This window comes from Oncorhynchus kisutch, linkage group LG4 (assembly GCF_002021735.2).
Source record: "Oncorhynchus kisutch isolate 150728-3 linkage group LG4, Okis_V2, whole genome shotgun sequence".
Classification (NCBI taxonomy): domain Eukaryota; kingdom Metazoa; phylum Chordata; class Actinopteri; order Salmoniformes; family Salmonidae; genus Oncorhynchus; species Oncorhynchus kisutch.
The window spans coordinates 6,391,448-6,411,648 of NC_034177.2; the positions used below are offsets into that span (position 1 = coordinate 6,391,448).

The 20,201-nt window shown below is 43.9% G+C and overlaps 1 protein-coding gene across 2 annotated transcripts in view; it reads left to right on the plus strand.

The window, feature by feature from the left end:
• armc9 (armadillo repeat containing 9) overlaps positions 1-20,201 on the plus strand; it is a 102,008-nt gene that overhangs the window by 19,586 nt on the left and 62,221 nt on the right. Inside the window, exons 7-13 of one of the 2 annotated variants that reach the window (XM_031822345.1) lie at positions 1,911-1,935; positions 3,270-3,427; positions 6,420-6,518; positions 7,335-7,370; positions 10,873-10,907; positions 14,326-14,437; positions 14,963-15,055. In XM_031822345.1, coding sequence (XP_031678205.1) covers positions 1,911-1,935; positions 3,270-3,427; positions 6,420-6,518; positions 7,335-7,370; positions 10,873-10,907; positions 14,326-14,437; positions 14,963-15,055 — 558 coding nt within the window. The remainder of the gene's footprint in view (positions 1-1,910; positions 1,936-3,269; positions 3,428-6,419; positions 6,519-7,334; positions 7,371-10,872; positions 10,908-14,325; positions 14,438-14,962; positions 15,056-20,201) is intronic. The other variant, XM_031822346.1, reaches the window with a different exon arrangement.

Below are 20,201 nucleotides of genomic sequence, written 5' to 3' on the forward strand. Positions count from 1 at the left end.
GTCGCTGCACAGCTATTTTCATGTCTCTCCAGAGATGTTCAATTTGGTTCAAGTCCGAGCTCTGGCTGGGCCACTCAACGACATTCAGAGACTTGTACACAGAAGCCACTCCTGCGTTGTCTTGGCTGTGTGCTTAGGGTCGTTGTCCCGTTGGAAACTGAACCTTCACGCCAGACTGAAGTTCTGAGCGCTCTGGAGCAGGTTTTCATCAAGGATCTCTCTGTCCTTTGCTCCGTTCATCTTTCCCTCGATCCTGATCCTGATCCTAGTCTCCCAGTCCTTGCCGCTGGGGCGGCAGCGTAGCCTAGTGGTTATTGCTTTAGACTCGTAACCGAAAAGTTGCAAGATCGAATCCCCGAGCTGACAAGGTACAAATCTGTCGTTCTGCCCCTGAACAAGGCAGTTAACCCACTGTTCCTAGGCCGTCATTGAAAATAAGAATTTGTTTTTAAGGACATACCTACAATATTTCCAACCCTCCCACCTCAGCTCAAGTGAGCTGATGTTAGACAGCTAAATGACCAACCTTGGCGTAAGAGGTGGGAAAATGCCTGTGTCAGTTTTTTTAAATGACAAAATTGCCAACAAACTTTCGTTCAATACTTTCGACTCCTCATAGTCTGAGAATAGAGTCTTTACAGTCAGTGCACAACAACGATTTATTTCAGTCTCAAACGACCATTATCAGGGCATTGTACTTAGTTTCCTAAACAGAGGAACTGAGGTGTTAACCAACAGTTTTTCAAGTAGTAACGCTCTATTCTCACTCTGCCAAAAAAGTAGCCATTGGCCAGTTTCCTACGGTTCTCTGTATTCAAAGAATGCTTTTACCATCCTTAGTTACAGAGATGGCTTAGAAACGTTTGAGGCATCAGTGAATGCTAAGTGAAACTCCTGTAGCGTATTCTAGAGAGAGAAAAGGACAAAAAAAACACAAAAAACAGTAAGTGGGAGAACAAAAGGTGAGAATGACTCTGATTCAAGCCACGCCAAATACAGCAGGCTCTTGCTCTCATCTGCAAAGCGTATTCAAGACTCCAATAAAAAGCTTTAATTTCAGCCACTAAAGTGACGGTTAATTTGTATTTTTCCTTTATTTAACTAGGCAAGTCAGTTAAGAACAAATTCTTATTTTCAATGACAGCCTAGGAACAGTGGGTCAACTGCCTGTTGTACCTTGTCAGCTCGGGGATTCGAACTTGCAACCTTTCGGTTACTAGTCCAGCACTCTAACCACTAGGCTATCCTGCCACCCCTTGAGGCAATCACTCGACTGTATACTATCCAGCAACCTCCCCAAGCATGAAAGCCGGGCTATGTTCGAGTGCAAAAAACAACCATCTGATCCCGCCTCTGACCCTTATAATGGTGTAAGGGCAAGTAAGTGAGAGAATTGGATAAGGCGATGACATCAGAACAATTGTAGCTTTCATATGAAAACACAATGGATAGATTTTCCTTTCTGATGTCCATTCACGTCATTAAACCTTTATCCCCCCGCCGTGAAAATCCTTCAGGATTATAATATTATCATAATATTTATGGAGCCCAGCCTTTACCCAACAGTCAAGACGACAGAGCTTGTTTACTGTCTGCGTGGGAGTTCCTCCTCTCCGCTGTTCCGGCCTGATGGACATTAGTACTGGTAGTGTTTACCAACCAATGTTGCCTTAAAAAAACTGTTCTACCTTTTTTTTTCTGCTTGTGATGCGTACCTTTTAACAAACATTGAAAAGCGGCCGTCATTTCATTTGGAAAGACAAACACCTGTCAGATATAACGAGGCAGGATATCCTTTGCAAATGTTGAAAATGTCTCAGTAATGTGATAGACTGTTGTCTCTGCTGCCGCACGGCAAGCGATACCGAATACGATCGTGTATTGTTTCTTTAACGTGGGCATTAACACAGAAGGATGGCGGAAGGAACACCAAAGGTGATTGTACCCATAGAAATATAATATATGCTTTCCATTCTATTGTCATTCTATTTCCATCATTGTCCTTCTCCAGTCTTTTTCTAAAGAGCATATTATTATTATTTATTTGTTTACATCAGATAGACTTTCATACCTGTCACTGTCCTAAACAAATTCTTTCACTTCTTTCACTTGACAAAAGAACCTACTGTAGACTGTGCTGAATGAGCATCATGAGTCATCATACATACTATGATTCCTTGTGTTGTGACTTATCCTTCAGTAAACGTGGTATACACACATCTCAATATTGAAGGTTAGAGCCAATGACAGCCACATACGGATGCTGCAAATGCATGAGTTAATACTGTAACCTAAATTGCATGTCAGGCACTGCAGTTGCCAGGGTAATTTGGATTGTTATCAACCGATGATGGAATTGCCATGGTAATATGGAATTTGCATTCACATTTTTGTAATGTCAGCGAAATTGACTGTTGATAAACCACAAATTGAACCCTGGGCCGATTGCACTAGCTATGTGAAAGTTCAGACTAAGCCAAGTTATACACTTAAGTGTGTGCTTACTAAATATAGATGTATACTTTACTATAGTCAACCATTTTATTTTCCCCCGATGGTTTATACAGTGTTAGCTAGCTCACTGAACTAGCTAGCTAGCTTATTAACTGTCTGGGTTAACAAGGTGATTGAGGTCTTCTTCTGATTATTGATTGGCTATCACAGACGTAGGTTATTACTGACTTGCTGCTGTGCTTCATGGCCTCCAGTCCATTCATCATGGCCTCATTGACTTGAATAGTGATTCCCATTCTAGTCATTCTACTGCTATGGGACTTAAAAAATTGCTAGATGTTTGTGTGCTTATGTGTGTGACTGTTTTGATTCTATTTGTGTGTGTGTGTGTGACTGTTTTGATTCTATTTGTGTGTGTGTGTGTGTGTGTGTGTGACTGTTTTGATTCTATTTGTGTGTGTGTGTGTGTGTGTGTGACTGTTTTGATTCTATTTGTGTGTGTGTGTGTGTGACTGTTTTGATTCTATTTGTGTGTGTGTGTGTGTGTGTGTGTGTGTGTGTGTGTGTGTGTGTGTGTGTGTGTGTGTGTGTGTGTGTGTGTGTGTGTGTGTGTGTGTGTGTGTGTGTGTGTGTGTGTGTGTGTGTGTGTGTGTGTGTGTGTGTGTGTGTGTGTGTGTGTGTGTGACTGTTTTGATTCTATTTTTGTGTTTGTGTGTGTGACTGTTTTGATTCTATTTTTGTGTTTGTGTGTGTGACTGTTTTAATTATATTTGTGCGTTTGTGTGTGTGTGTGTGCGTTCTATATGTGTTTACAGACACCATACAGCAGCTGCAGCTGCAGCTGGCCGAAGCAGAGAAGAGGACCAGCAGCTACATGAGGAGGTTCAATAAGATGCAGGCCGATCACCACAACCTGATAGGAGTCACTGCCGAGCTGGTGGACTCTCTGGAGGCTACAGTCAGTGGGAAAATGGTAGGGCCTAACATGTACAAGTTATATTAGCCTGGTCCCAGACCTGTCAACAATGTTTACATACTGTTTTACCCACTTTATTTATTTTTTATTTTTTATTTCACCTTTATTTAACCAGGTAGGCTAGTTGAGAACACCTTTATTTAACCAGGTAGGCTAGTTGAGAACAAGTTCTCATTTGCAACTGCGACCTGGCCAAGATAAAGCATAGCAGTGTGAACAGACAACAAAGAGTTACACATGGAGTAAACAATTAACAAGTCAATAACACAGTAGAAAACAAAGGGGGGGTCTATATACAATGTGTGCAAAAGGCATGAGGAGGTAGGCAAATAATTACAATTTTGCAGATTAACACTGGAGTGATAAATGATCAGATGGTCATGTACAGGTAGAGATATTGGTGTGCAGAAGAGCAGAAAAGTAAATAAAAACAGTATGGGGATGAGGTAGGTGAAAAAGGGTGGGCTTTTAACCAATAGACTATGTACAGCTGCAGCGATCGGTTAGCTGCTCAGATAGCTGATGTTTGAAGTTGGTGAGGGAGATAAAAGTCTCCAACTTCAGCGATTTTTGCAATTCGTTCCAGTCACAGGCAGCAGAGTACTGGAACGAAAGGCGGCCAAATGAGGTGTTGGCTTTAGGGATGATCAGTGAGATACACCTGCTGGAGCGCGTGCTACGGATGGGTGTTGCCATCGTGACCAGTGAGCTGAGATAAGGCGGAGCTTTACCTAGCATGGACTTGTAGATGACCTGGAGCCAGTGGGTCTGGCGACGAATATGTAGCGAGGGCCAGCCGACTAGAGCATACAAGTCGCAGTGGTGGGTGGTATAAGGTGCTTTAGTGACAAAACGGATGGCACTGTGATAGACTGCATCCAGTTTGCTGAGTAGAGTGTTGGAAGCCATTTTGTAGATGACATCGCCGAAGTCGAGGATCGGTAGGATAGTCAGTTTTACTAGGGTAAGCTTGGCGGCGTGAGTGAAGGAGGCTTTGTTGCGGAATAGAAAGCCGACTCTTGATTTGATTTTCGATTGGAGATGTTTGATATGAGTCTGGAAGGAGAGTTTGCAGTCTAGCCAGACACCTAGGTACTTATAGACGTCCACATATTCTAGGTCGGAACCATCCAGGGTGGTGATGCTAGTCGGGCATGCGGGTGCAGGCAGCGACCGGTTGAAAAGCATGCATTTGGTTTTACTAGCGTTTAAGAGCAGTTGGAGGCCACGGAAGGAGTGTTGTATGGCATTGAAGCTTGTTTGGAGGTTAGATAGCACAGTGTCCAAAGACGGGCCGAAAGTATATAGAATGGTGTCGTCTGCGTCTGCGTAGAGGTGGATCAGGGAATCGCCCGCAGCAAGAGCAACATCATTGATATACACAGAGAAAAGAGTCGGCCCGAGAATTGAACCCTGTGGCACCCCCATAGAGACTGCCAGAGGACCGGACAGCATGCCCTCCGATTTGACACACTGAGCTCTGTCTGCAAAGTAATTGGTGAACCAGGCAAGGCAGTCATCCGAAAAACCGAGGCTACTGAGTCTACCGATAAGAATATGGTGATTGACAGAGTCGAAAGCCTTGGCAAGGTCGATGAAGACGGCTGCACAGTACTGTCTTTTATCGATGGCGGTTATGATATCGTTTAGTACCTTGAGTGTGGCTGAGGTGCACCCATGACCGGCTCGGAAACCAGATTGCACAGCGGAGAAGGTACGGTGGGATTCGAGATGGTCAGTGACCTGTTTGTTGACTTGGCTTTCGAAGACCTTAGATAGGCAGGGCAGGATGGATATAGGTCTGTAACAGTTTGGGTCCAGGGTGTCTCCCCCTTTGAAGAGGGGGATGACTGCGGCAGCTTTCCAATCCTTGGGGATCTCAGACGAGATGAAAGAGAGGTTGAACAGGCTGGTAATAGGGGTTGCGACAATGGTGGCAGATAGTTTCAGAAATAGAGGGTCCAGATTGTCAAGCCCAGCTGATTTGTACGGGTCCAGGTTTTGCAGCTCTTTCAGAACATCTGCTATCTGGATTTGGGTAAAGGAGAACCTGGAGAGGCTTGGGCGAGGAGCTGCGGGGGGGGCGGAGCTGTTGGCCGAGGTTGAAGTAGCCAGGCGGAAGGCATGGCCAGCCGTTGAGAAATGCTTATTGAAGTTTTCGATAATCATGGATTTATCAGTGGTGACCGTGTTACCTAGCCTCAGTGCAGTGGGCAGCTGGGAGGAGGTGCTCTTGTTCTCCATGGACTTCACAGTGTCCCAGAACTTTTTGGAGTTGGAGCTACAGGATGCAAACTTCTGCCTGAAGAAGCTGGCCTTAGCTTTCCTGACTGACTGCGTGTATTGGTTCCGGACTTCCCTGAACAGTTGCATATCACGGGGACTATTCGATGCTATTGCAGTCCGCCACAGGATGTTTTTGTGCTGGTCGAGGGCAGTCAGGTCTGGAGTGAACCAAGGGCTGTATCTGTTCTTAGTTCTGCATTTTTTGAACGGAGCATGCTTATCTAAAATGGTGAGGAAGTTACTTTTAAAGAATGACCAGGCATCCTCAACTGACGGGATGAGGTCAATGTACTTCCAGGATACCTGACTGATTTTAGGCTACACTCACAACATACACAAAAATAGCAAGCCCTTCCTCTCTCTCTCTCTCTCTCTCTCTCTCTCTCTCTCTCTCTCTCTCTCTCTCTCTCTCTCTCTCTCTCTCTCTCTCTCTCTCTCTCTCTCTCTCTCTCTCTCTCTCTCTCTCCCTTCTTCTCTCCCCCTTCCTACCTCCCTCCCTCCCCCTTCCTCTCTCCCCCCCTTCCTACCTTCCTCTCTCCCCCTCCCTCCCTCCCCCTTCCTCATCCCTTCCTCCCGCTCCCTCCCTTCCTCCCCCTTCCTCCCCCTCCCTTCCCTTCCCCTCCCTCCCTCCCTCCCTCCCCCCTTCCTCCCTCTTCCTCTCAGAGCTCAGTTGGGATGTTCTGATGCTGTTGTGTTTTTGCAGATCTCCCCAGAATACCTCCAGAGTGTGTGTGTGCGTCTCTTCAGTAGCCAGCTGAGGCAGAGTGCGGCGCAGAGCATCGACTTCACCAGGCCTGGCACTGTGAGTGACAACACACACCACCCTTCACTGATGAGAAAACACTCCATTTCCCATGAGCACTGTAGAGCCGTTTTAGTAGAAGAAGAAACATTTATGGGGAAAGGTAGTGTACTTTCTACAGTATAGCCTCTCCACTTTCTCCTGAGCTAATTACTTTCTAATGCATTTCTCTACACCCCGCAATAACAAAAAACGTTATGTAGTATGCTGTACTGATGCAGAAGGTTGATACGAAAGTGCCATGTCATTGAGAGGTTTTAACAGAATGACTCATTTCCGTTGACTCGGCACCAAAATGTACTGTACCCACTCAAGCCAAAGGCTCTGTCACTCCACTTGTCGACGTGGGGCCTGCGTGGTAGTGTACTGTACGTATCTGCACGACATACATAGGGTACATCACATGGGTATGTGTTCGCTAAGGTCCACCATGCAATTGTTGTGTTCCCGAAAGAAGGAAAAAAAAAAAAAACTAGTTTGTTCTATGTTTGGTGGTCTGGCTGATGTGCTCTGATGATACCCTCTATTCTCATATCATTGAAATGGACCTATACAGGACATCCAATCCAATAGATCCGTTTCCTCACGTTCAATGTTGTCCTGACCACATCCCTGATGTGCTTCTTCATTTTGGTTTGAACTGGCCTAGTTTAGTGTATCTGTTAGCTTGTGTGTTTTTGACTTCTTCAATTCAACTGCTTCTTTTCTTTTTGTGTTGTGTTGTGTGTGTGTGTGTGTGTGTGTGTGTGTGTGTGTGTGTGTGTGTGTGTGTGTGTGTGTGTGTGTGTGTTTCTGTGTGATTGTCTGTCCACGAAGGGATATTACTCTATGAGTCCTTATGATGACGGATATGTAAGTTTTTTACTGAAGTTTTCATCAATTTTGTGCTGTCGTCCCCCGTCCCCCCCGTGCTCGCACCTTGCCTTGTCGGTCTATCCCTCCCTCCCTCCCTCCCTCGCTCCACCTTTCTTCCTCTCCCCTATACCTTTACATGGCTCCTTGTATTGACCCAGTATTCCAGTGTTTTCTCTACTTCTCATTCGATTCGTTTAATGGGATGTTTGTCCTTGTTTCGCGTAAGAATGGTTCCCTTTTTGTCTGGCGAGGATGCAGCTTGTTTGTTGAAATACCTCTGTGGTTATAGCCAGCGACTTCATTAAGCATCCACTTGTTCCCCGTCCATAGATTGCCATCATCTCATCTCTCTGTTGGCTATACCGTTAGGGAGGTAATTTGCCACTTGTACGTATGACAACATCGATCTCAGCCCTCTTTGTTTCTTTTTATACAAGTCCCAACATAATGTTCCCTCAAAAATAATTCGGCACTGAGCAAATTTCAGGTCTGCTGCAAAATTCAAAGAATTCCAGTGTGTGTTTACTGTGAATACTGAGGCTGTACCCACTTTAAGTTATAGTCTTACTGTGGCCAGGTAGGCTACTGTGGCTATTTGATCATAATGTAGGGCCTACCAGAGTGGTCTCTCATAGGATTTTAACATGGAAATAGCTGTTCTATCATTCAGCCTACAGTAGCAGCCAATGTGTGGTGTTCAATGTAGGCCTACATTCCATGAGACTTTAAAAACAAACGCATGTAGGGCTTGACATTAACGTTTTTATCCACTTGTCCTTCATACAAGGGGGTGACTGAATGTTGTTGTGTTGTTTGATGCAAGAAACCACTTTACAAAATAAAAGTCATTATTATTCCCATACCATTATCACAGAGAAAGACACATTATACTGCCCTCTGCCTATTGGCTACTTAGTTTATTCAAGCCTGTTTCAAAATACAACACTGCCCCTTTAAGACAAAAGAAAAATGATTTACCTGACTCGCTTTTCAAAGATGTCGTTTTGTGCTCTTGTAGGAAGCAATCACTCACCTATTGCTGACTACAAATGATCTATAACTGAGCTAATAACTCACTAACTAGCAAAGGACATTAACTAAATGTGCACACGTGGATACATGCAGCTCTCGCTTTGATCTCAAAACAAGCGCGTCTACCCACAACCACTCATGCTGTAAACACAGTCCAGTTCAAAGTGAATGGTACAGATCCATATAGGGAAATGGTCAATTTGCATATAGGCCTACTGCAGGTCTGATTTGTCATGCCACACCGGTCTGTGTAGAGTATAGAGTGCAGGCTGAGTCGTGTGTGTCAATGCCGTAGAATCCTACTCTGAAGCATTCTGCCTTCTACAAAATATTTTGCATAGTTTGTTTTGTCTTGGTGTGTTGCATTGAAAGTGGCTAATATTGTATTGGTTCGATCACAATTGCCACTGTAAAGAGAAACATTGATAGTGTTAACTAACAGGGGAAAACTCTGGAAAGTTGAGTGAAGTTTCATTTCTTGTTTCTCTCCATGGGCTGATATTTCTACTGTGCGCAGCTTAGAGGGAACATTGGTCCCAACTGACCTATGAGAATGAAAGAAGAATGATGATACCAGTTCACTTCTTGTTTGAAGCACTTTTCCCATGCCAGAGTGCAAAACCAGATAGGGGAAAGTAAAGCGTCTAAACTATTTAAAAAATTATATATTTAAAAAAAGGAAATTAAAAAAGCAGAGAATTGCATAATAGCCTACAACTGGAACTTACTTTTTTAAGCTATTGTTGATTTCCAGTTAGGGTCAACCTCTTCCACAGCCACACAAGAGAATGACTTTGTTCTCCATTGGAATACAACACCATAATTGCGGTATAATTATCGTCGTCTTCTCCCATTTATTATAGATGGCTCTCAAAAGATTTCACTGTGTCTACCTGCCTATGGGGAGAAACTAAAACTCAGACAGTCCACCCAAATACCTGAATTATATTAGGATGCAAATATTAAACCTACTTATCAAATAGTAAGTGTTACAATGGCTTATTATGGGTCTCCATTAGGCATAACAAAGAGATACGACATTAAAGATGATAAATTATGGGTCTTCTCCATTAGGCATAACAAAGAGATACGACATTAAAGATGATAAATGATGGGTCTTCTCCATTAGGCATAACAAAGAGATACGACATTAAAGATGATAAATTATGGGTCTTCTCCATTAGCCATAACAAAGAGATACGACATTAAAGATGATAAATTATGGGTCTTCTCCATTAGGCATAACAAAGAGATACGACATTAAAGATGATAAATGACCTGTTTCTGCAATCTGTGTGTGGGAATTTAATTCCACTGTCTCCAATATTTTTTTTGATTTACCATTTAAACATTGTTTTTTTTATTTTTCATGCTAAAAACAATAACTTTTCGTCAGTCAATGACCTCCATTTTAATAGACTGTACGAGGCCAAAAATAACTCGAGGAATATCGACGAAAATTGATAGTCTTCTTGCCTTTTTGAAAATACTCCTGTCCCATTCTAACTAACCACATTGCATGTTCTGGCCTAAAGTTCCTGTCGTCCATTTCAGTCCGGGTTTTGGGGCAATTAAACTAACAGAGGCGAATTCATGGGAAAGGATAATCTCCTTAACATTCCTATATCTCAATGTCCTCTCTGGTGGAAGTTGCTGTAGGAGACTGGTCACAGTAAATCCTCTGTCAAATGTCACAGGCTGAACATGACATGAACACCTGCCAGCCCTTCATGCTTTATGGGAACAGACATTTTTGGGGGGAAAGTAGGATCCAAGACAAGTCTTTCTCCCAATCACGTTCTAGCTACACCAACGCCAGAAATGATATGGATCACCTCACTGACCTTTTCCTCAAGCTAATCATCCAGTTTTGAAGTTGGATTTCAGTTGGAAACACGCTAATTATTACTTTGAAACATCAGCCGAAGCCTTAGTTTTAGGTCTGTTTCCGTCCACAGCTCTCTTACAATACCAGGCCTTATAGGACAGGTTCAGCAATTCTTGAAACACGAAAGGAATTGGTTGCTGCTCACTAACACCTCGCCCCTTTGTGTTCCTCCTTGCTCATTGGATTGGACAGTGTCCCTGTCACTCATTGCATGGGCACTGTTGCCATAGGTTACGCCCAGGGATTGTGCATGTGACAAAACCATAACCTGCACACGCATGAACCCCTGCCCGTCCGTTAGCACATTAGTTAACCTAACGTAACCACCGTTGTTTTAGGAGGACGAGGGAAACTTAGGTAAGTATGAGACAGCTGAGCAAGAACATACCTCTTCTGCTGGATAAGGACAAACCCCTATGTTTTGGCATCTTTTCTATGTCAAAAGATGATCAATAAAAACACAAAACAAGTGACTCTAAATATGTCAGTAATCTCAGTGTCACTGGGATGGTGTTGTGGTTGAAATGTTAAAATACTACAATTTGCTCTAATACTACAATTTGTCTTTCTCTCTCCCAGGCTTCCTCATTGCTACGAGCGTCTATTGTACCTCAGTAAGTCCCCTCATTGAGTTGTTCTGTGGAACCTGCTGGGAAAAATGGCATATTGAAAAAAAAAAACTTAATAAATGTTAAAGATGGCACACAGTGTGCAGGAGTCCCATTACATTAGCTTAGATTACATTACTTTACATTACCTTCGATTACATTACTTTACATTACCTTAGATTACTTTACCTTAGATTACATTACCTTAGATTACATTACTTTACATTACCTTAGATTACATTACCTTAGATTACTTTACCTTAGATTGCATTACTTTACATTACCTTAGATTACTTTACCTTAGATTACTTTACCTTAGATTACATTACTTTACATTACCATAGATTGCATTACCTTAGATTACATTACTTTACATTACCATAGATTACTTTACCTTAGATTACATTACTTTACATTACCTTAGATTACTTTACCTTAGATTACATTACCTTAGATTACTTTACCTTAGATTACATTACTTTACATTACCTTAGATTACTTTACCTTAGATTACATTACTTTACATTACCTTAGATTACTTTACCTTAGATTACATTACCTTAGATTACTTTACCTTAGATGACATTGTTTTACATTACCTTAGAGTCCATTACCTTAGATTACATTACTTTACATTGCATTGCCTTAGATTACTTTGCATTTCCTTAGATTACATTGCCTTACCTTAGACTACATTACCTTAGACTACATTACATTACCTTCGATTACATTGGGGCGGCACGTAGCCTAGTGGTTAGAGCGTTGGACTAGTAACTGGATCCCCGAGTTGACAAGGTAAAAATCTGTTCCTCGACCGTCAACCCACTGTTCCTAGACCGTCATTGAAAATAAGAATTTGTTCTTAACTGACTTGCCTAGTTAAATAAAGACATGAACTGATTTACCATCACAGTGAACTGTCCTTAGTTTACTATGACCTGGGATTTACCATCACAGTGAACTGTCCTTAGTTTACTATGACCTGGGATTTACCATCACAGTGAACTGTCCTTAGTTTACTATGACCTGGGATTTACCATCACAGTGAACTGTCCTTAGTTTACTATGACCTGAGATTTACCATCACAGTGAACTGTCCTTAGTTTACTATGACCTGGGATTTACCATCACAGTGAACTGTCCTTAGTTTACTATGACCTGGGATTTACCATCACAGTGAACTGTCCTTAGTTTACTATCACCTGGGATTTATCATCACAGTGAACTTGCAGGTCCTACAGGCCCTAGATTTGTCTCACCTGGACTACTGTGGACTAGGTTCCACAAAGAAAATTACTATTTTTCCTGAACGAGGCAGCACGGCCGAACCTTAGATGTACACGGAGATATGCATGTCAATTTCTCCTGGCTCAAAGTAGAGGAGAGATTGTTGACTTCATCACTACTTCATCACTTTTTGTGAGAGGGATTGACATGTTGAATGCACCGAGGTGTCTGTTTGAACTACTGGCACACAGCTCAGACACCCATACATACCCACACCAGAGGTCTCTTCACAGTCCCCAAGTCCAGGACGGACTATGGGAGGGGCAACATTACTACATAGAGCCATGGAACTCTATTCCACATCAAGTAACTGATGCAAGAAGTAGTATCAGATTTAATAACAGATAAAAAAATACACCTTATGAAACAGCATGGACTGTGAAGAGACACACACACAGGCACAGACACACACATACACACACGCACGATAACATACTGTATACACTGTACACACATGGATTTTGTATTGTAGATACTTTTGTATATATAGTGTATGTGGACACCCCTTCGAATTAGTGGATTCTGGGCTATTTCAGCCACACCCGTTGCTGACAGGTGTATAAAATTGAGCACACCACCATGCAATCATTTGCAGTAGAATGGCCTGACTGAAGAGCTCAATGATTTTTAATGTGGCACCGTCATAGGATGACATATTTCCAACAAGTCAGTTCGTCAAATTTCTGCCCTGCTAGAACTGTCCCCGGTCAACTGTAAGTGCTGTTATTGTGAAGTGGATATGTCTAGGAGCAACAACGGCAAAGTGGTAGGCCACACACGCTCACAGAACGGACCGCCAAGTGCTGAAGCGCGTAAAAAATTGTCTGTCCTCGGTTGCAACACTCACTACCGAATTCCAAACTGCCTCTGGAAGCAACATCAGCACCAATAATTGTTCATCGGGAGCTTAATGAAATAAGTTTCCATGGCCAAGCAGTCACACACAAGCCTAAGATTACCGTGTGCAATGCCAAGCGTCGGCTAGAGTGGCGTAAAGCTCGCCGCCATTGGACTCAAGAACAGTGGAAATTAGTTATCTGGGGTGATGAATGACTTCACCATCTTGCAGTCCGATGGACAAATCTTTTTTTGGCGGATGTGAGGAGAATGCTACCTGCCCGCATAAATAGTGACAACTGTAAAGTTTGGTGGAGGAGGAATAATGCTCTGGGGCTGTTTTTCATGGCCCCTTTGTTCCAATGAAGGGAAATCTTAATGCTACAGCATACAATTACATTCTAGATTATTCTGTGCTTCCAACGTTGTGACAACAGTTTGGGAAAGGCCCTTTCCTGTTTCAGCATGACAATGCCCTCGTGCAAAAATCGAGGTTCACACAGAAATGGTTTGTCGAGGTCGATGTCGAAGAACTTAACTGGCCTGCACAAAGACCTGACCTCAACCTCATCGAACACCTTTGTGATGAATTGGAACGCAGACTGCGAACCAGGCCTAATCGCCCAACATCAGTGTCCGACCTCACTAATGCTCTTGTGGCTGAATGGAAGCAAGTCCCCACAGCAATGTTCCAACATCTACTGGAAAGCCTTCCCAGAAGAGTGGAGGCTGTTATAGTAGCAAAGTGGGGACCAACTCCATATTAATTCCCATGATTTTGTAGTGAGATGTTTGACGAGCAGGTGTCCACATACTTTTGGTCGTAGAGTAGTGGTCTAAGGGCACACACTTAATGCGTTGTGAATTCTGTTGGGTAATGTAATGCAATGTTTTTAATTGTATACAACTGCCTTAATGTTGCTTAACCCCAGGAAGAATAGCTGCTGCCTTGGCAGGAACTAATGGGGATCCATAATAAACCCCAGGAAGAGTAGCTGCTGCCTTGACAGGAACTAATGTGGATCCATAATAAACCTCAGGAAGAGTAGCTCCTGCCTTGACAGGAACTAATGGGGATCCATAATAAACCCCAGGAAGGGTAGCTCCTGCCTTGACAGGAACTAATGGGGATCCATAATAAACCCTAGGAAGAGTAGCTGCTGCCTTGGCAGGAACTAATGGGGATCCATAATAAACCCCAGGAAGGGTAGCCCCTGCCTTGGCAGGAACTAATGGGAATCCACAAATACAAACTACAGCAGATAGTTTGTGAAAAACACCCACCATCTCCCCTATACAGGAGGCCTAAGGAGGTGCCGCTGCTGCCCTCTCTGGACTATGACAAGCTGAAGAGAGACTTGCTGGGGGGATCAGACAGACTCAAGGCCCTGCTGCTCCAGGCCCTGTGCTGGGTCAGTCAGACAGCCTGGACATGCCTTGGCCTACTGCTACTGCTCTGACTCTATGTGTCTCTTTGTCTCTGTCTCTATGTGTCTCTGTCTCAATGTCTCTGTCTCTATGCGTCTCTGTTTCCATGTCTCTGTCTCAATGTGTCTCTGTCTCTTTGTCTCTGTCTCCATGTGTCTCTGTCTCCATGTGTCTCTGTCTATGTCTCTGTCTCTGTGTATATCTGTCTTTATGTGTCTCTGTCTCATTGTCTCTATCTGTCTATGTCTCTATGTATATCTTTCTCTGTGTCTTTGTGTCTCTCCGCCTCTCTTTCTCTGTGTCTCCCTTTCACTCTGTGTGTCTCTCTCTCTCTCTCTGTGCATCGATGACTCTCTGTCTCTGTGTTTCTCTGCCTCTGTGTCTCTAGGTCTCTGTGCCTGTCTGCTGGTCTGTCTGCCGGTCTGTCTGCCTACCTGCCTGTCTATCTGTCTGTTTGCCAGTCTGTCTGCCTGTCTGTGTCATCACCTTGTGTGTTCTCCTATCCCCAGAGACTGACCCGTTCTCTCCAAGGTGAGCAGAGGGACACGGTACTGCAGGCCTACGTCAGCAACGACCTCCTGGATTGCCACAGCACCAGACAGGTGGGTTAACATTAGAAGCCTTCTCCCTAAGTTTGCTTTATTCACTGCTTTAGCACACTCCGCCAACCTGGATGTCATAGCCTTGTCTGAAACCTGGCTTAGGAAGGCCACCAAAAATCCTGAAATTTCCTTCATATTCGTTGCCAAACCCACTGGCTCCAGGTCATCTATAAGTCTTTGCTAGGTAAAACCCCACCTTATCTCAGCTCACTGGTCAACATAGCAGCACCCACCCGTAGCATGTGCTCCAGCAGGTATATTTCACTGGTCATCCCCAAAGCCAATTCCTCCTTTGGCCACCTTTCCTTTCAGTTTTCTGCTGCCAATGACTGGAACAAATTGCAAAAATCACTGAAGCATTAGTCTTATATCTCCCCCTCTAATTTTAAGCATCAGCTGTCAGAGCAGCTTACCGATCACTGTACCTGTACACAGCCAATCTATAAATAGCACACCAGACTACCTCATCCCTATATTATTACTTACCCTCTTGCTCTTTTGCACCCCAGTATCTCTACTTGCACAACATCATCCGCACATCTATCACTCCAGTGTTAATCTGCTAAATCGTAATTATTTTCACCTCTAGGGCCTATTTATTGCCTACCTCCCTACTCTTCTACATTTGCACAGACTGTACATAGATCTTTCTATTTTTCTTTTTTAGTGTGTTATTGACTGTACGTTTGTTTATGTGTAACTCTGTGTTGTTGTTTTTGTCGCACTGCTTTGCTTTATCTTGGCCAGGTCACAGTTGTAAATGAGAACTTGTTCTCAACTGGCCTACCTGGTTAAATAAAGGTGTTCTCAACTAGCCTACCTGGTTAAATAAAGGTGTTCTCAACTAGCCTACCTGGTTAAATAAAGGTGAAATAAAAATACAATTAAAACAGGCAGGGTGGTGGTGTTGGGTGAAATTGCCACTTGACACTGATCTTGGGTCAGTTTAGCATTTTCCCCAATAATGGTGAATGTTAGGATTGGCAGATGGAGAAACTGATCCTAGATCAGGAAACTTCACCTCGGCACTTACAGGGTGGTATTAGGTTCCGGTACAACCATGAGGTAACCATTAGACATATTATCTAACAAAACCATAGGGGCTTTGTCACGATTCTCTCCTCCCCAAAGTGGGCACTCGTTCACTTCCCCTTAAGGGTGTGAAGCATTGCTAAGTGCACTCTTCAGAGAGAAGAAACTGAATTAGGCATTTTTGTTTCATTTAATGGATCTCTTGAATGGCTAAAGAGACCACTCACAGGCTTTCACAGGTTCTAAATGTTGGGATGATTTCATATTGGAAATGGTGGTAGGTCATGAACTCTTTTTGGTAAGGCCAAAGTTCATCAGCCTCTCTCAAGTAGGCTAGATACCACATTTAATTTGACAGTAGTAATGTGCCGGTTTAAAATGTCTCTCTCTCTCTCTTTCTCTTTCTCTCTTCTCTCTCTCTCCCTCCCTCCTGGTAAGAAAGACAATCAATTGAACATCTCACTGTCTTCAGTAAACATGCTATCTTCATCTCATTATTTGAACCTTTTACAAAACAGCATCAACCTCCGATTCAGTGCCAGTACTTCCGTTTTTCTCCTGGCTTCTAGAATTCTAGAACCACACTAGGGAAGGAGGGCCCCTGTATCATTGGTCCGACGATTCACTGGTTCGCTAGAAGATGGTTTTCCCCGAGAGTAAGGAGAAGCGGCTTTGTAACGATGTTTGTTTTTGTTTTTTCACAAAAAAAAAAAAAGAGAACTACCCTTTTTTTCCACTGTAACTGTCAACTACAGGAGGATTCATGAGCCCACTCTCAATGAGTGTAGACAGCCTGCTGCTGTCGCTCTGCTAATGCCAACTACAGGAGGATTCATGAGCCCACTCTCAATGAGTGTAGACAGATTGCCGCTGTCGCTCTGCTAATGCCAACTACAGGAGGATTCATGAGCCCACTCTCAATGAGTGTAGACAGCCTGCTGCTGTCGCTCTGCTAATGCCAACTACAGGAGGATTCATGAGCCCACTCTCAATGAGTTGAGACAGATTGCCGCTGTCGCTCTGCTAATGCCAACTACAGGAGGATTCATGAGCCCACTCTCAATGAGTGTAGACAGATTGCCGCTGTCGCTCTGCTAATGCCAACTACAGGAGGATTCATGAGCCCACTCTCAATGAGTGTAGACAGCCTGCTGCTGTCGCTCTGCTAATGCCAACTACAGGAGGATTCATGAGCCCACTCTCAATGAGTTGAGACAGATTGCCGCTGTCGCTCTGCTAATGCCAACTACAGGAGGATTCATGAGCCCACTCTCAATGAGTGTAGACAGCCTGCTGCTGTCGCTCTGCTAATGCCAACTACAGGAGGATTCATGAGCCCACTCTCAATGAGTGTAGACAGCCTGCTGCTGTCGCTCTGCTAATGCCAACTACAGGAGGATTCATGAGCCCACTCTCAATGAGTGTAGACAGCCTGCTGCTGTCGCTCTGCTAATGCCAACTACAGGAGGATTCATGAGCCCACTCTCAATGAGTGTAGACAGCCTGCTGCTGTCGCTCTGCTAATGCCAACTGCAGGAGGATTCATGAGCCCACTCTCAATGAGTGTAGACAGCCTGCTGCTGTCGCTCTGCTAATGCCAACTACAGGAGGATTCATGAGCCCACTCTCAATGAGTGGAGACAGATTGCCGCTGTCGCTCTGCTTAATGTCAACTGCAGGAGGATTCATGAGCCCACTCTCAATGAGTGGAGACAGATTGCCGCTGTCGCTCTGCTTAATGCCAACTACAGGAGGATTCATGAGCCCACTCTCAATGAGTGTAGACAGATTGCCGCTGTCGCTCTGCTAATGCCAACTACAGGAGGATTCATGAGCCCACTCTCAATGAGTGTAGACAGCCTGCTGCTGTCGCTCTGCTAATGCCAACTGCAGGAGGATTCATGAGCCCACTCTCAATGAGTGTAGACAGCCTGCTGCTGTCGCTCTGCTAATGCCAACTACAGGAGGATTCATGAGCCCACTCTCAATGAGTGGAGACAGATTGCCGCTGTCGCTCTGCTAATGCCAACTACAGGAGGATTCATGAGCCCACTCTCAATGAGTGTAGACAGCCTGCTGCTGTCGCTCTGCTAATGCCAACTACAGGAGGATTCATGAGCCCACTCTCAATGAGTGGAGACAGATTGCTGCTGTCGCTCTGCTAATGCCAACTACAGGAGGATTCATGAGCCCACTCTCAATGAGTGGAGACAGATTGCCGCTGTCGCTCTGCTAATGCCAACTACAGGAGGATTCATGAGCCCACTCTCAATGAGTTGAGACAGATTGCCGCTGTCGCTCTGCTAATGCCAACTACAGGAGGATTCATGAGCCCACTCTCAATGAGTGTAGACAGACTGCTGCTGTCGCTCTGCTAATCGTCAGATGGGGGGAGGAGGTAGGGTGCCCACTCTCAATGAGTGGAGACAGATTGCCGCTGTCGCTCTGCTAATCGTCAGATGGGGGGAGGAGGTAGGGTGCCCACGTGGGTAATTGGGGGGCCCTGCATTGATTGAGTTATTAAAACAATTATAAATGTATAAAAGCATAATAAATACATTTGATCAATTGTGTGTCAGGGGCACAAGAAGCAAAAACACTACAAAAAATAGCTTTTGTTATTTTCACACCACAGGAGCCCGCTCTCATAATACACCGGAGAGAATCATTTTGGCCACAGAGGGTCAATAGTTAAAAAAAATAAAAAAAACTGTGGATTAAATTTGATCACAAGTTCATACAGGTAACTGACAAAATAAAGGGAACACCAACATAAAGTGTCTTAATAGGGCGTTGGGCCACCATGCCAGAACAGCTTCAATACACCTTCACATAGATTCTACAAGTGGACCTAAACCCTACCAGGAAAATGAACCCCACACACTATAACATAAACTTTGTATCCCTCATTTACTCAAATGTTTTCTTGGTTTTGGCGGTTACCGGTCATTTGGAAAGCATGCGTGCCAAATATGGAACAGCTTGTTGTGTTGTTGCCATAGACATATAATCCATAGAAGGTATTTGGAACCTCTAACCCTGGCAATTTGACTGTAAACACATGGGTGCACCAGCAATGGCTGCCAGTCCTGACTTGAATAGGAACGGCCATCTATGGATTATATGTCTATGGTTGGTAGCAGCTGTCTGTTTGCCTTTTGCAGATTTCTAAATACATTTGCAGGAAAAAAGTACAGTTTGGAAAAGAGAAGACTAATCTGTCTGTAGAAACAATAGAAACAACTCCCAATGTTGAGCGAACAGCAGCACTGTTTTTCAAAGTAGCTCGTCTTGAGATAGGCTATTGCCAAGAGGAGCGCATCGGCCATCATGAGTAGTAGTAGCCTGTGGCTTCATCTTCATCATTGAGTGAGTCAGTGTGCCACTGGAAATGTTACTTAGTAGCCTACTGTAGCCTATAATACATGTATACAATACCAGTCAAAAGTTTGGACACACCTACTCATTCAAGGGTTTTTCTTTATTTTTACTATTTTCTACATTTGTAGAATAATAGTGAAGACATGGAAACTATGAAATAACACATGGAATCATGTACTAAACCAAATAATATATTTTAGATTCTTCAAAGTAGCTACTTTTTGCATTGTTGACAGCTTTGCACACTCTTGGCAATCTCTCAACCAGCTTCACCTGGAATGCTTTTTCAACAGTCTTGAAGGAGTTCCCACATATGCTGAACATTTGTTGCCTGCTTTTCCTTCACTCTGCAGTCCAACTCATCCCAAACCATCTGAATTGGGTTGAGGTCGGGTGATTGTGGAGGCCAGGTCATCTGATGCAGCACTCCATCACTCTCCTTCTTGGTCAAATAGCCCTTGCACAGCCTGGAGGTGTGTTTCCGGTCATTGTCCTGTTGAAAAACAAATGTTTGTCCCACTTAGCGCCCACCAGATGGGATGGCGTATCGCTGCAGAATGCTGTGGTAGACATGATGGTTAAGTGTGCCTTGAGTTCTAAATAAATCACTGACAGTGTTACCAGCAAAGCACCCCCAGACCATCACACCTCCTCCTCCATGCTTCATGGTGGGAACCACACACGCAGAGATAATCTGTTCACCTCCTCTGCGTTTCACAAAGATACAGCAGTA